The sequence below is a fragment of the Neomonachus schauinslandi genome, chromosome 16 (assembly GCF_002201575.2).
Source record: "Neomonachus schauinslandi chromosome 16, ASM220157v2, whole genome shotgun sequence".
In the NCBI taxonomy this organism is placed as follows: domain Eukaryota; kingdom Metazoa; phylum Chordata; class Mammalia; order Carnivora; family Phocidae; genus Neomonachus; species Neomonachus schauinslandi.
Window position 1 is genome coordinate 45,331,579 of NC_058418.1, and position 15,189 is coordinate 45,346,767.

Below are 15,189 nucleotides of genomic sequence, written 5' to 3' on the forward strand. Positions count from 1 at the left end.
ACCATAAAGAACTTGAGATTGAAAGAATAATGATACCATTAACAGAAACAAGGAACTTGGGAGATTCTCTGCAACCAAGAAAGAAATTTTCTTTTTGGATGAGAGAAATCCTAAGTTCTATTTTCATCCTACTACACTCTGGAAGAAGACAGGGCATGTGGGTAAAATGCCACAAACATGAACACTATCTCTGAGGCAGGAGCAGTAATGAGAAAACAGCAAAGGGTTCAAGCACTGAGGGTTTCTGATTCACACTCACCAACAATCTGTGCAGAAGAGACATTCTTATCAGCATTAAGGTCATCAACCTGAAACACAAAGATTGTTACTAGGGGAGAAAGCAATGGCATTACTGGACAAAGTACTGATATTGGTATAAGCCCCTGTGTTTTCCAAAAGCTAAGCTGCTCAGCAGAAGCAACAGAACCTCCTCCAAAGAAACTGCCCCTCCACCCCCTATACTCCTTCCTGATCTTCCAATCAGATAACATGTTAAACTCAACCACCAAGCAGAGAAAAAGAAAATTCTTACCACACCATAACACCTCTCTTTGATACCTTCACCTTCTGGGCAGAGAGAAAGCACTAACCCACTGAATTCATCTCCAAGAACCAAGTCCTCTAATACTGAAGATCTTCTACCTCATTCCTAGAAACAGTTGTGGGCAATGCTTCAATGCATGCAAGACCGAAACGTAAGAAAACCCAGGCCCAAGAGAAAACCAAAGGAAAGAACACTAAGCAAGTTCAGGAACAGGGCGATCTTGCAGCAAACGCCCTACCAACTGTAATGCATCAGATGGAAATAGGTCTCAAAAGGCATATACCAGCTGAAACAAGGCTGACAGAAAAGGAGCCCTCTAATCCTGAATCAAAGCTATGCAATCACCAACAATTCAATTCAAGGCATGGTTACCATATTTATAACAAGTTTCATCTATACGATGAAAATGTAAAAGTAATGTTATAGGCTGAAGTTTACTAACTGGACACTTCTGTTTAACATAAAAATCTGGCCACTATTCTTTTACACAGTGCTGAATTTGTAAAACTGGTATTTTAATTAGGATATTCTAGCAGTAAGACTACACCAGCTCAATACAATTCTCTGCCTAGTTAAAAAAAACAAAAACCACCAAAAAAACCCCCCAAAAGACTAGGTGAGTGCCCTACTAGAACTTTCTAGGAGATCTGCAGCTCCTTCCTGATTCCTGGCTTAATTGCAAACAAAGCCCTGCCACCAGTGATGCCGCCCCGCCACCCCATTTCCAGGGTAATGTTAAAGCAACACAAAAATCCAAAGCAAGAGCAATGCTGGTAACTAGGAAATGATCAAAACTTTGCCTTCCCTGTGGCCATTATTTCTCTCTCTTCATGGGATTCACTCTCCTGCTGCTTACAAAAGAGGCTCAAGCACTTACAGATTCATACGATGGGGGAGTTGCTGGTATCTGAGGTGGATGAATATTGGGAAAAGCCTGATAAGTCCCCACTGGCAATCCATTGAAATCCGACTGCAAGAGAAGAAAGGCGACATCAGAGACACGGCCCCGTTTTGCAGTTTCTGAGGTTTGTGTATGGTAAGGGAGCAATACCTACACATATTCAGTGTGAATATTCAAGAAATATATTCAGTATGTATATATATTCAAGAGCTCCAAAAGAAAAAAATGCCCAGAAGGATTCCAGATTTTTAAAGATCTAAAGCCAAAGGCTAGTCTTCAAATTACTAATCAACTGCCTGGATATCTACAGGGGAAGATTCTAATCAGACTTTCCTATTACTAGTAATGACCTTCACCTTTTTGTCTACAAAAGAGGTTTTTCTACCTGGTAATAAGTTGTACTCATTTTTGGAAAGAACTACTAGTATGCCTGCTACAGGTCCCAAAGGTATTCAGTAAAGCTACAAGAAAAAGTTTCTCTAGCACCATCTCTGTATATTTTCCCACATCATTAACGAAAGACTTTCTCCAAATCCCAGTATTTTTTCCACAATATGATCCCTAATACCAAATGTTCTTACTGCAGAATCTTCTTAACAACCTACAACTCCTGTGTATTCATACAACCAATGTGTCATCTTGTTACATTTTCTACAGTTTACACCCACACTTCTATGTATACTTACTGGTCCCTTTGGAAGTGGGTAGGAGAAAGGAGTACTTGGAGAGGGCATGGGCATAGGCATTGGCACTGTTCCATCAGGTCCACCAACTGGTGTTGCGAAACCACCCCCTCCTCCTCTTCCAGGACCCCCTTTCTTCACATCATCTGTGAATCCAACATCAATAAGATCTGTCTCTACCCCAGGAGGAGCTTCTGCCTGAGAAGGAGAGAGAAACCTGTATCATTAACCCACATTGCAGGCCAGGTTCCCCCAGAAGCAGACTCTGAGATGGAGACCAGTGTGGAGGAAGGTACTGGCGTGGTCCCTTGGGATAAAGACCTGTGGGGAAGTGAAGGAAGCCGGGCTAGGCTGCTGTACAGTCACAACAACTGCTCAGTCGATTCCTTAAGGAGCTCTGAGCTGGGATGGGCCTGCAACATGTACCCCCGACTGGGACAGAGTCTTTAAAACCCAGTTACTGAATACAGGCTGTCCTGCAGAAAAGACTGTGGATGAAGCAGCTTTCTTCTGAGGGCCATTGCTGGAGTGTATGAGCCACCAGTCATCAATACTCTCAAGAGCTGGGGAAATAAATGCTTTTATCCTTAGGTGTGTATATCTGGGATGGGGGAGTGTTGTCTAAGCAGCACAGCAAAGAACCCAGTACACCCCACTGACCTTAACTGAAGGATTACTATTTGCATATTTGTCCCCCTTACACTGTAAACCTCTTCAGGACAGGGAACTTGTTTTTATCTCTGTATTCTCAGGTCTCAGTGCACTGTCTAACACACGGCAGGCACCTAACAGTTTTAGAATCCATTCAGGGTCTTGGGGCATTTCTTGCTTCAATTCCTTGAACTTCATCGAAAAGCAGCAATAGTGCCATTCTGTATTTGCATCAAGGTTTGTACCTTTTCTAAGTGCCTTCCAGTCATTCATCTCATCTGATCCTTAAATACTCTTTGAGAAATGCAGGCATATTTATCATTACCCAAAAAGGCACTAATTGGACAAAGGCTTAATCTCCCACATACAAACTTTAGTGCAAAGGATAGGATTATTTTTTAAGAAAATGATATCCAGAGACTCATTTCCCCCTCTGTACTCTGAAAGACTCTCTACTCACCATGACCACAGAGTCAGGCTCATAGGGCACATTGTAGTTCTTAGCAATTTCAATCAGGTATCTCTCCACCAGGATTTTGGGTGGGGCTTCCACACTCAGTTTGTGCATTAGCTGTAAGTAAAAGACCCAGGGTTAAAATCTATGCCAATCAGCCTAACTTGACTCACTTTTAAACTCTGTTCCTCTTATTTTACAGGTAAATTGAGGAAAAAGGAGGTTCTGACCGGTTAAATCATTTTTTTTTTTCAGTCACAAAGCATTATCACAAACCCATGCCCCTCTCATGGTCTCTGGTTACACATGACCCAGGTGTTGGTAAGACTGATAATGCTGCCTTCCACATCTGAATTCACCCACTCTTCATCACCTTGCTTCTACATGCACAAATCACAAGGGGCACAAAGGACTGGGGGCCTCACAATCAGAGGTTTAGGGAAGGGTAAGGAGTTGACTGCACAGCCAGCCAGAGAGCTTTCTCACCCTCACTATAAAATATGCAACCCTAGATTAACTCAGCCATACAGTAGGACCCACTACAATCAAGCCAAGATAACATGTCCACACCCTGTCTACTGCATCATGTTAAGTATGTTCATTACCCTGTCATTCACAGTTCCAATCTGGTTGGTCCTACATAACTTGCCGTATTCCTTGCTATACTTGGCACAGAGCTGATCAGCAACCTACAGAGAAAAAAGAACAGTAAATGAAAGTGGAAACCATTCTTACAGACTGCTTCAAGCTTCCTATCAACAGTAACCATGCTTCTATTACAGGATTTCAAAAAACCCCGGGCCTGTAAAACTTTTAAGGGATACATTGTTAGTTCATATTTGTTTATCCATCCATCGAGCTGTAACTATGTGCCAAATTCTCTCATAGACATTATGACATATGCTATAAATACAATAAACAAAAACAGACACTGTTCCTACTCTTAAAGTTTTAGAATCTCTGAGGAAACCAGTCATTACTCAGTCACACAAATAAAGATACAAATGTAGCCGCAGGTAAGTATCACCAAGTGAAAGTACACACACTGTCAATAACTTACAACAGTGAAATTAGATCTGATCAAAAAAGTCATGTAAGGGGGAGCCTGGGTGGCTTAGTCGGTTAAGCGTCCAACTCTTGGTTTCAGCTCAGGTCATGATCTCAGGGTTGTGGGAACAAGCCCCGAACTGGGCTCCTTGCCCAGCACAGAGTCTGTTCGAGATCCTCTCTTCCTCTCCCTTCCCTCTGCCCCTCCCACTTGTTCACTCTCTCTCTCAAATAAAATCTTAAAAAAAAAAAAGTAAGGCTTCCTGAAGAAAGGGATGATGCTTCACTGAGATGTAAAGGATGACTAGGAGTTAAGAGGGAGGGAAGAACATTCTAGGAAAAGAAAACAGCATGTGCAAAGGCCTCAGGTAGAAAAACTGGGTCAATCCTCAAGCTGAAATAAAGTCAGTGTTGAGCCCCAGGGAGAAGTGTGATAGGAAATGAAGAAAGAGGGCGCCTGGGTGGCTCAGTCGTTAAGCGTCTGCCTTCGGCTCAGGTCATAATCTCAGGGTCCTGGGATCGAGCCCCACGTCGGGCTCCCTGCTCAGCCAAGAGTCTGCTTCTCCCTCTCCCACTCCCCCTGTTTGTGTTCCCTTCTCTAGCTGTCTCTCTGTCAAATAAATAAATAAATCTTTAAAAACACACACACACACACACACACACACAAAAAAAAGGAAATGAAGAAAGAAAGGCACAAAGGGGCCACACAATGCGGAAGTATGTAGGCCATATTAGGAATTGTTTCCATCATAAAAATAGCAGCTACTAAAGGGCTTTAAAGCAAGGAGTAGTGACAGAATCAGATCTGTGTTCTGAACAAAACCCTAAGCTGAATAGACTAAAAGAAACCAAAGTATGTGTAGGAAGAAGATTCAAAAAATCCAGGCAGGCATTGAACCAGAGTGGCCCCAACATCTGAGAGTTCAGTAAGGAGGCACTCATTGTTCAGTATGTAGACCTGGTACTTACGACTTAAGGTTGTCATTTGTCTTTTAAATAACTGTTCTTGGTTGCTTTATATTGTGCAGGAATTTTTTATTTTTCTTAATTTATTGCTCTTTGTTTACGGCTTTTGGGTTTTATGGACTTTTCCACTATGAGATCATTTTTTTAAATCTGCCTAGTTTTCTTCTAGTTCCTTTATGAGTTCACCTTTTTAAAATCATGTAAATGTGTTTCATCTTCAATAAATTTTAATATAAAGGAAGAATACAGGAGAGGTTACAACGAAACTGAGGTTGGGACGCCTGGCTGGCTCAGCTGGAGGAGCATGCAACTCTCGATCTAGGGTCATGAGTTCAAGCCCCACATTGGGTGTAGAGATTACTTAAATAAAAACTTAAAAAAAAAAGAGAGACAGAGACTGAGGTTAGAAGTCTGTATAAGCAGCAGCTGCCTCTGAGGCACCTCGCTGGCTCAGTCGGTCGAGTATGGGACTCTTGATCTCAGGGTCGTGAGCTAAAAGGAGGAGCAGTTGCCTCTACTCTCCCACCATTCCTCTACTTACACAACTCGGACTCCCAGCCCTACCAGATCAGAATACAGGAGGCTTACTCTCTGGTGAGGTTAGACTAAAGGGATTCTGAACTCCAAGCATAGCAGAGAGCAGAGACACATAATGACAACAGAAAAATTACGTATAAGTCTTCTAAAAGAGAAGAATGAGACCTTTGGCTTCCTTCTCCTCTGGTTCTCAGAAATTCTGCCAGCTTATAACCTCAAGGTAAAAAAAGAGGATTCCTCTCTGAAGGAAATGACCATACCGAGGAAAAAAACTAGTTCCTGATACTCTGGAGTTCCCTTAAGAAAGGGCTTAGATCATTCAACAGTGAAGGCATCTGGCAATAAGCCCTACTCAGGCACACAAGAGGTTCCAAGCCGCTTTTTAAATGCCTCACTTTCAAATATAAACCAACAATCAAGGGTCACCAAACTTCTGTGAAAAGCCTCTACTACAAAATAGTCTAAAACAAAGAAACAGAACAAGAAAATGGAACAAGAGGGCGCCTGGGTGGCTCAGTTGGTTAAGCGACTGCCTTCGGCTCAGGTCGTGATCCTGGAGTCCCGGGATCGACTCCCACATCAGGCTCCCTGCTCAGCAGGGAGTCTGCTTCTCCCTCTGACCCTCCTCCCTCTCATGCTGTCTCTCATTCTCTCTCTCGCAAATAAATAAAATCTTAAAAAAAAAAAAAAAAGGAAAAGTTAATAAACTAATATTCTCAGTTAAAAGACATTAATGCAGCTATGAAACAAAAACAACAAACTATGAAGTATTCAAATAAAGAATTAGAAAGAGCTCTTAAAAATAAAAACATACAGAAGACCAGGAAATCTCAAAAGATAGGTCAGGAGATGACTGAGACAATCTAGAGAATAAAAAAGGCAAAGATGCAGAAAATAGGAGGGAACAACTCAACTGAATTTGTATCCTAGCAGTCAGTGCCATATCCATGTTGTGATGGGGAAGTTTTTAACGTCTATCTCTTCTGCTAGATTTTAAACCTACAAGAGTAGGGTTGGTGTCATATTTTGCTCACTACTGTACCCTCAGTGCCCACCTAACTTGTAACATACACCCGATGAGTATTTGTGAAATTAATGAATGAAGCAAAACATCTGTCACCTTAAGTTAATGTTATTTTAACTTTACTGGTTTACAGTTGCTTAAGAACTTTTCTATTTGAATATACTTAACATTACAATAAAAACAAGACAAAACTGGAGATACACAAAACTTTGCTCCTTAAAAAAAATTATTTAAGTTTGAAAACACTGTTCTGTTGCATTATACAAGGCCTGAAAAGGAGGTAGAGACAAATTTATAAAGCCTGTTTCAAAGACACCATGAAAAGGGTACAAAATATCTGGTCAAATAAGCAGAAGTGAATTTTGTTAACCAACCTAATAATATGACAAACCTCAGACATCACTGAAACTCACTGTACTCACTATTTTCAACTCAGCCACTTCTGACTGGAGCCGAGGAGCAGCCCATATCAGTGTAGACACGGATTCAGCCAGACCAGAATCTAGTTCCCTAATTAAGGAAAAAAATTAATAAAATTTAATATTCTTTAAAAGAAAACAGGGGCATCTGGGTGGCTCAGGTCATGGTCCCAGAGTTCCAGGATTAAGCTCCGTATTGGGCTCCCTGCTCGGTGGGGAGTCTGCTTCTCCCTCTCCCTCTGCTCCTCCCCTGCTCATGCTCTCTCTCTCAAATAAATAAAATTTTTTTTAAAGATTTTATTTATTTGAGACAGTAAGCCAGAGAGAGCACAAGCCAGTGGGGAGAGGCAGAGGGAGAAAGAGACTCCCCGCTGAGCAGGGAGCCTGATATCAGACTCAATCCCAGGACCCTGGGATCATAACCTGAGCTGAAGGCAGACACTTAACCGACTGAGCCACCCAGGCACACCTAAATAAAATCTTTAAGAAAAAAAATTCTTTAAAACAAACCAACAAAACCCCAGAATTTGTATCATATGTTTGATAGCCTCTCAAGTTCTTTCACAAACCTCACTGGATTCTCACAAATAATTCTAGGGCTTCTAGCCATTTTCATCATCCTATTTTACTTCTGGGGAATCTCTGACAAGCCCAAGGTCACAAAGTCAGGAAATGGTAGAGCCAAGACTCAAACTTAGACTTTTTTTTTTTTTTTAAGACTTTTTTTATTTATTCATTTGAGACACAGAGAGAGAGAGAGAGAGAGAGAGAGAGAGAGAGCGAGCATGAGCAAGGAGGGGAGACAGAGGGAGAGGGAGAAGCAGGCTCCCCGCCGAGCCAGGAGCCCGACGTGGGACTCGATCCCAGGACCCCTGGCATCATGACCTGAGCTGAAGGCAGACGCCTAACCATCTGAGCCACCTAGGCGCCCCAAACTTAGACCTTTTGATTTCAGAGTCTTTATTTTCTTTTCAGTTGTTTACATGGAGATCAGTCCTTCCAGCAAAGGTATTAGGAAAAAGGTCCTTGGCTATGTGAAGTAGTCCCCTAGTTCTAGCCCCCCACATGCAGTAGACCGGTATTACTACCTTCTCAAAATCCCTTTCTCAAAAAGGTGATTTGATCTAGGTCTTCAAAATATCTTATTTCATTTCATTACAGTTATACAAGATGAAGTTCTAGAAACCTACCAAACTACACTGTGCATACAGTTAACAATACTACACTAGGCACTTAAAAATGTTAAGAGAGTAGAGGGGCACCTGGGTGGCTCAGCTGGTTAAGTGTCTGACACTTGGTTTCGGCTCAGGTCTTGATCTCACGGTTGTGAGATCAAGGCCCCTGTCAGGCTCCACGCTTAGCACGAAGTCTGCTTGGGATTCTTTCCCTCTGCTCCTCCACCCCCTCCCTCCTGGTGCATGCGTGCTCTTTCTCTCTAAAATAAATAAATAAATCTTTTAAAAAAATGTTAAGAGGGGGATGCCTGGGTGGCTCAGTCGGTTAAGTGCCTTTGGCTCAGGTCATGGTCCCAGGGTCCTGGGATCGAGTCCTGCATCGGGCTCCTTGCTCAGCAGGGAGCCTGCTTCTCCCTCTCCCTCTGCCTGCTGCTCCCTCTGCTTGTGCTGTCAAATAAATAAAATCTTAAAAAAAAAAATGTTAAGAGGGTAGGGATCTGATGTCATGTGTTCTTATCAAAAAAGAGTGTGCATGGGCGCCTGGGTGGCTCAGTTGGTTAAGCGACTGCCTTCGGCTCAGGTCATGATCCCGGAGTCCCGGGATCGAGTCCCGCATCGGGCTCCCGGCTTGGCGGGGAGCCTGCTTCTCCCTCTGACCCTATCCCCTCTCATGCTGTTTCTCGCTCTCTCTCTCAAATAAATAAATACATAAAATCTTTAAAAAAAAAAAAAAAAAGAGTGTGTGTGGGGGACACAAGGAAACTTCTAGAGGTAACAAATGTTTATTACCTTGATTGTGGTGATGGTATGCAGGCGTCTGCATATGTCCAAACTCATCAAACTGTATACATATGTACAGTTTTTTTCTATAAATCATACCTAAATTAAGTTTAAAAAAAAAAAGACAAAATTATCTTACTTCATAGACTGGATGAGACCAAACCGAGCCAGCAGCAGATCACAATACAGCTCCAGAATTTCCATGGCCTCCACAAGGTAGTCTTCTCGGATAATATGCTCCACTCGGATCCGAGCTCGTTCATCCTTCCCAGCAGCCAGATAGTCAGCAATCTCTTTCCTTGCTTTCTGGGCCAGTTCCGCTAAGGCACAAATCCCATCCACTCACACAGCAGCAGTACACTGGGCCCTGGCCTGCAGGAGACTTCTACCCCAGGAGTGAATTGGGTGTTTCTAGTACATGCCTAGCTCACTTGTCTTTTACCAAATCTAGTCCCAATTCATCTAGTCTCCAGAATTTGCTCCTTTGTCTAGGTGAGAATATTGCTGTTATAGCCACAAATTTACGTCAGGAGTCATGTTACCAATTCCCTGCAACAGAATGATTCAATCTAACTTGTCACAAAGAGCAGCAGTAATTATCTAAAGCTTAAAGGATATGGGATCCCTAAGACTTCACAGTACTAGCCTCACAGAGCTAATATTAGGATGGGAGACCCCAGTGATTTTGGGAAAGAAAATATATGGCAATCATGCATTACTCACTTTTTTTTTTCTCCAATAGTTTAAGACGGTTTATGACTAATCGCAAATTGACTCGTAAACGCTCAGCTTTAAATCCAGAGCCCAGCATGCTGTGTTGTTCCTCCTGGAAAAAGATAAGCACAGTTACTACTTTCAAGCTGAAATTATTCCAGTTAGAGGGTGGATTAGCTGACAGTATAAACCAGAATGGTTTCCTAATACAGGCAAAACAACATGATCTGATTCACATTTCTTGAAGATCATTTTGGTTTGTGTAGAGAACTGATTGGGGGAGGGTAATAATAGAAGCAAGAGGACCAAGGAGAGAAGGCTATTACTATAGTCCAGACAAGAGATGGAAATACCTTAGACTAGGGTAGCATGACTTGATTTGAGATCTAGCTTGAAGGCAGAGCTAAAAGAATCTGGTAATGGATAAAATGAGTATCTATATATTGGTGTAGGAGTGGGTTGATAAAAAGACAAAGCAGCAGCAGGAAGGACTCCTACCTGTCCCAAAAATCTCATCAGGGCAGTGATGAGGAAAGACTATCATATTTAGAACCAAATTCAAAAATATTCTCCCATTAGTACCTCAAGTCCTCCTACTAAGTCTCAGCCTGTGGGAAAAAGCCAGTGCCCAAGATCACAAAAATATTAATATTTACTGACTTGCAAAGAAATATACAAAGGGATGAAAAATCCAAGAAAAAAACTGCTCTATAAAATTTAACAACAGAAGGCTATTTACCAAGACTCTGAATGAACAGCAAAGTTATAGTCAACAAAACTACTCCCCTCCACCCACAAGGGGGTATACCATTGTGCATTTCATATTGAGACAGCGCAAATTCTATGTCTCCCAATGAATTCTGGACTTGAACTTCAAAACATACAACATCCAAACAAAAGCTAGGTCTAATAAACTAATCAATAAACAGACAAACCAAAAAAGATATCCAATATAAGGAAAAACACTAGGGATATTTGTCCGCTTGTGCATAAACCACTAATAACCTCCAGAAGCCTTTATATATTTAATAATTAACCTAAGTCTCAGTTTACAACGGGGCTTGTATGTGATGAAATATCTGGGAACCATTACACTGAATTATATTCAACCCACTCAACAAATACCGAATATTTCTACATCAAACAATAGCTAAATGCTGAAGATTTACAAAAAAAAAGTACAGTCCTTGGGCGCCTGGGTGGCTCAGTTGGTTAAGCGACTGCCTTCGGCTCAGGTCATGATCCTGGAGTCCCAGGATCGAGTCCCGCATCGGGCTCCTTGCTCAGCAGGGAGTCTGCTTCTCCCTCTGACCCTCCCCCCTCTCATCCTCTCTCTCTCTCTATCTCATTCTCTCTCAAATAAATAAATAAATAATCTTTAAAAAAAAAAGTACAGTCCTTGCCCTCAAAGGAACTTATATTCTATTGGAAAAAAACAGCTTAAGAAAATCTGGCAACTATAATACTATTTGGTAAAAAGTGTAATTTTAGAGTGGTTCTCAACTGAAAGAGACTTTGTCCCATATGGGACATTTGGCAATGACTGGAGACATGCTGGGTTGTCACGATTGGAAGGGATGCTACTGGCATCTGGTGGGTAGACGCCAGGAATACTGCTGCTAAACATTCTACAATCAACAGGACAGTCCCCCACAACAAAAAAATTATCCAGCCCAAATGTCAGTAGTGCCAAGATTAAAAAACCTAATTCTAGAGGAAAGACACCCAATCTTAGAGACATTACAGAATACTTCCCAGGAGAAGGAAAGTCTAAGTTGGGTCCTAAAGGACAAACAAATTAAGTATAAGGTAAAAAGAGGATGTGACTACCCCAGGCAGAGGAAGTGCTATATCTAAACTCCAGGTACCAGAGAGAACAAGAAACTTTCAGAAGAACACAAGTTCAGTACAGGTGAAGAATGGCATTAACTACAGTTTATGCCGTAACATCTCTCACAATCATAAATTCAAAACTTCAATTTGACAATTATTTATAAGAGAACAGGTGCTGTGGTAGGTTCTGGTGCTAACTAGATCCAGACAATATCCTTGTTTTCAAGGCCTTCATAACCAGAGATGGATCGGACAACCAGAAAAACAGTAATTAGTACTATCATTTGCCGTACCAGGCACTGGCCCAGGATCAACCAGCAACTAAGTGGCAGAATGAAGAATAAAATCTAAGTGCATCTAAACTCAAAACCCAAGTAAACAATCTTAATCATATGCTCCTATAGCATTTCAGCACAAAAAATTATACTATATATTTTTCAATCCCTTTCAACAAATATTCATTGTCTACAATACTGTGACAGGAGCTAGATACACTGGCACTGAAAAACAGACATGGTTATTGCCCTCATGGAGTTCACAGTCTAGTTAGAGAAAACTATCACCTCAGTAACTATAAAATAACAAGTAAGTAAATAAGTGCTGCTCTGGAGTTTATTATAAGGGGTTAACTTCTTTGGCCATTTACTTGGATACTGTTTCGAAGATAAAAGATAACAAAATCAGGGGTTACTGTAGAGTCACAAGGTACGACAGAAAAATATCATGATTTCTCTGTGGTTCTTAACTAATCTATAAGCATTGATTTTGTGATGCATCAATATATATGAGAACTAAACTTCAGTATTATAAATATTTCCAAAAGGCTTAAAAACATATACATTTTGACCTATTAATTCTACTCCTAGGAACTTAGCCTAAAGAAACAGAGCTTCATTCAGACTTTTATATAAAAATATTTATCAGCACATTTTAAGACCAAAAAATTAGAATAATGAAATATTGCTTATTAAACTATAGTATATTTGTGATGGAATTTTATGTAGCCATTAAATATTTAAAAAGTATTTACTGATGTGAAAATATATCAATGATATTAGTTGAAAAGGCAGGACTACATATATGAAGTATGACCCCAAATTCTGAGTTTAAAAAAGCAAATATACATATAAACAAAGGCTGGACTAAAAAGAAAAAAGATTTAATTATTACTGTACGTAAACTCTTTCCAAACCCAATGAGTTAAGACTAACAGGAGAGCTAATATTAAAAACCAAACCCAGGGCGCCTGAGTGGCTCAGTTGGTTAAGCGACTGCCTTCGGCTCAGGTCATGATCCTGGAGTCCCGGGATCGAGTCCCGCATCGGGCTCCCTGATCGGCAGGGAGTCTGCTTCTCCCTCTCCCGCTCCCCCCTCTTGTGCTCTTTCTCTCTCTCTCTCTCTCTCTCAAATAAATAAATAAAATCTTAAAAAAAAAAAAAAAAAAACCAAACCCACCTCAGAAAGCAAAGAATTTAGAATTTCTATTAAAAGACAAATAATAGGGGCGCCTGGGTGGCTCAGTCATTAAGCGTCTGCCTTCGGCTCAGGTCATGATCCCAGGGTCCTGGGATCGAGCCCCACATCGGGCTCCCTGCTCGGCAGGAAGCCTGCTTCTCGCTCTCTCACTCCCCCTTGCTTGTGTTCCCTCTCTCGCTGTGTCTCTGTCAAATAAATAAAATAAAATCTTTAAAAAAAAAAAAAAAGACAAATAATAATATAAATTCATTGCCTCCTTAGAAAAACAAAGTATTAACTCATCAGAAAACAATAACCAAGATCACCTTATCGTAAGTGGAATATATGTGGAATCTGAAAAAAAAAAACCACCACCCACACGCTCATAGATACAGAGAACAGACTGGTGGTTGCCAGAGGTGGGTGGCAGAGAGTGTCAAAAACTACAAAGAAAAATAAGTATGGTGCATTCCTGAGCACCAAAAAAGTGCTTACAATTGTCCAGTAATTTATGACCATCTCCTTTGACAAATAAACAAACATTAAAAAGAAAGTACATGCACACTGTGTGCAAGGCCTATGATGAAGAGCTAATGCAAGAAAAGGAGCACAGAGGAGAAATCTCACTGCGTGCCAGGTCCTGGCCTTCATATCCATCCGCTCATCTGTCTCACCACAGATGAGTGGCAAGATCTGGGTTCAAAGCCCAAATGCAACATTCCCCACACAGGGTGACCACTTAGCAAAAATATTACAACTGTGATTAAAAATGTAAACATGGTCTTGATAACCCTCCTAACTCAGATGCTCTTCCATCGAGGGCCAGCGCAAGGGGAGAGCTATGAAGGAGAACATCCATTCTGCCATGGAGCTCTGGGAAGCTTCCAAGAAGAGAAGGGATGTGCACTAGGCTTGAAGTGTAAAGAGGACTCTATAGACAAGCAATGCAGCAAAGGTTAACAGAGGCTTGATTATCAATCCTAACTTCTGTTCTTAATAGCCTTTGCCCATGCCATTTAACTACTCTGAGCATCATTTTCCTTACCTTTAAGATGAAGACAATAGCAAATATCACTAAACAAACACAAGAACAAACTAACAATTCCTTTTTTTTTTTTTTTAAAGATTTTATTTATTTATTTGAGAGCGAGAATGAGAGAGAGAGAGCATGAGAGGGGGGAGGGTCAGAGGGAGAAACAGACTCCCTGCCGAGCAGGGAGCCCGATGCGGGACTCGATCCCGGGACTCCAGGATCATGACCTGAGCCGAAGGCAGTCGCTTAACCAACTGAGCCACCCAGGCGCCCCAAACTAACAATTCCTATCAGGCACTCTCCTATGCACAAAGCAACAGCCACATGCCTTAGCAGAAAGCAAAATAGGCAACACAGTTTGTGGAGGACAAAAGAGGAAAACTAGCAGCACGTCTACTATGGATGTAAAACCACAACCAGAAATAAAAAGTCCCCTAGCTTTTTACGGCCACAGACAAATGCCCAGACTCCTAAGAAGGAACACTAAAGGGCCGCCTGGGTGGCTCAGTTGGTTGGGCGACTGCCTTCGGCTCAGGTCATGATCCTGGAGTCCCCGGATCGAGTCCCACATCGGGCTCCCTGCTCGGCGGGGAGTCTGCTTCGTCCTCTGGCCCTATCCCCTCTCATGTGTTCTCTCTCTCTCATTCTCTGTCAAATAAATAAATAAAATCTTTAAAAAAAAATTTAAATTTAAATTTAAAAAAAAAAAAAAGAAGGAACACTAAAGTGCATTTGAAATGCACAAATGAAGTCTTGGAAAGGGAATGCCTGGGGGAGAAGAATTTTAGAAGGAAGGGAGAGGAGCCCTTTAGAAAACTATGCTGAAGGGGAAAAGGGGCAAAGGGAGAGTTCTGTCAGGAACAAGAAACTTTTTTTAAAAGTCAAAGGAGGGACACCTGGGTGGCTCAGTAGGTTAAGTAGGTTCAGCTTAGGTCATGATCCCAGGGTCCTGGGATCGAGTCCTGCATCGGGC

The 15,189-nt window shown here is 41.5% G+C and overlaps 1 protein-coding gene across 2 annotated transcripts in view; it reads right to left on the bottom strand.

The window, feature by feature from the left end:
* The window catches only part of IST1 (IST1 factor associated with ESCRT-III), a 32,933-nt gene that overhangs the window by 3,100 nt on the left and 14,644 nt on the right, over nt 1-15,189 (bottom strand). Inside the window, exons 2-9 of one of the 2 annotated variants that reach the window (XM_021705717.1) lie at nt 9,905-10,007; nt 9,321-9,501; nt 7,230-7,317; nt 3,839-3,922; nt 3,240-3,350; nt 2,132-2,326; nt 1,422-1,514; nt 260-266 (exon numbers count right to left, since the gene is read on the bottom strand). In XM_021705717.1, coding sequence (XP_021561392.1) covers nt 260-266; nt 1,422-1,514; nt 2,132-2,326; nt 3,240-3,350; nt 3,839-3,922; nt 7,230-7,317; nt 9,321-9,501; nt 9,905-9,992 — 847 coding nt within the window. In that variant the 5' untranslated portion in view covers nt 9,993-10,007. Of the gene's footprint in view, nt 1-259; nt 309-1,421; nt 1,515-2,131; nt 2,327-3,239; nt 3,351-3,838; nt 3,923-7,229; nt 7,318-9,320; nt 9,502-9,904; nt 10,008-15,189 lie in introns of both variants that reach the window. The other variant, XM_021705716.1, reaches the window with a different exon arrangement.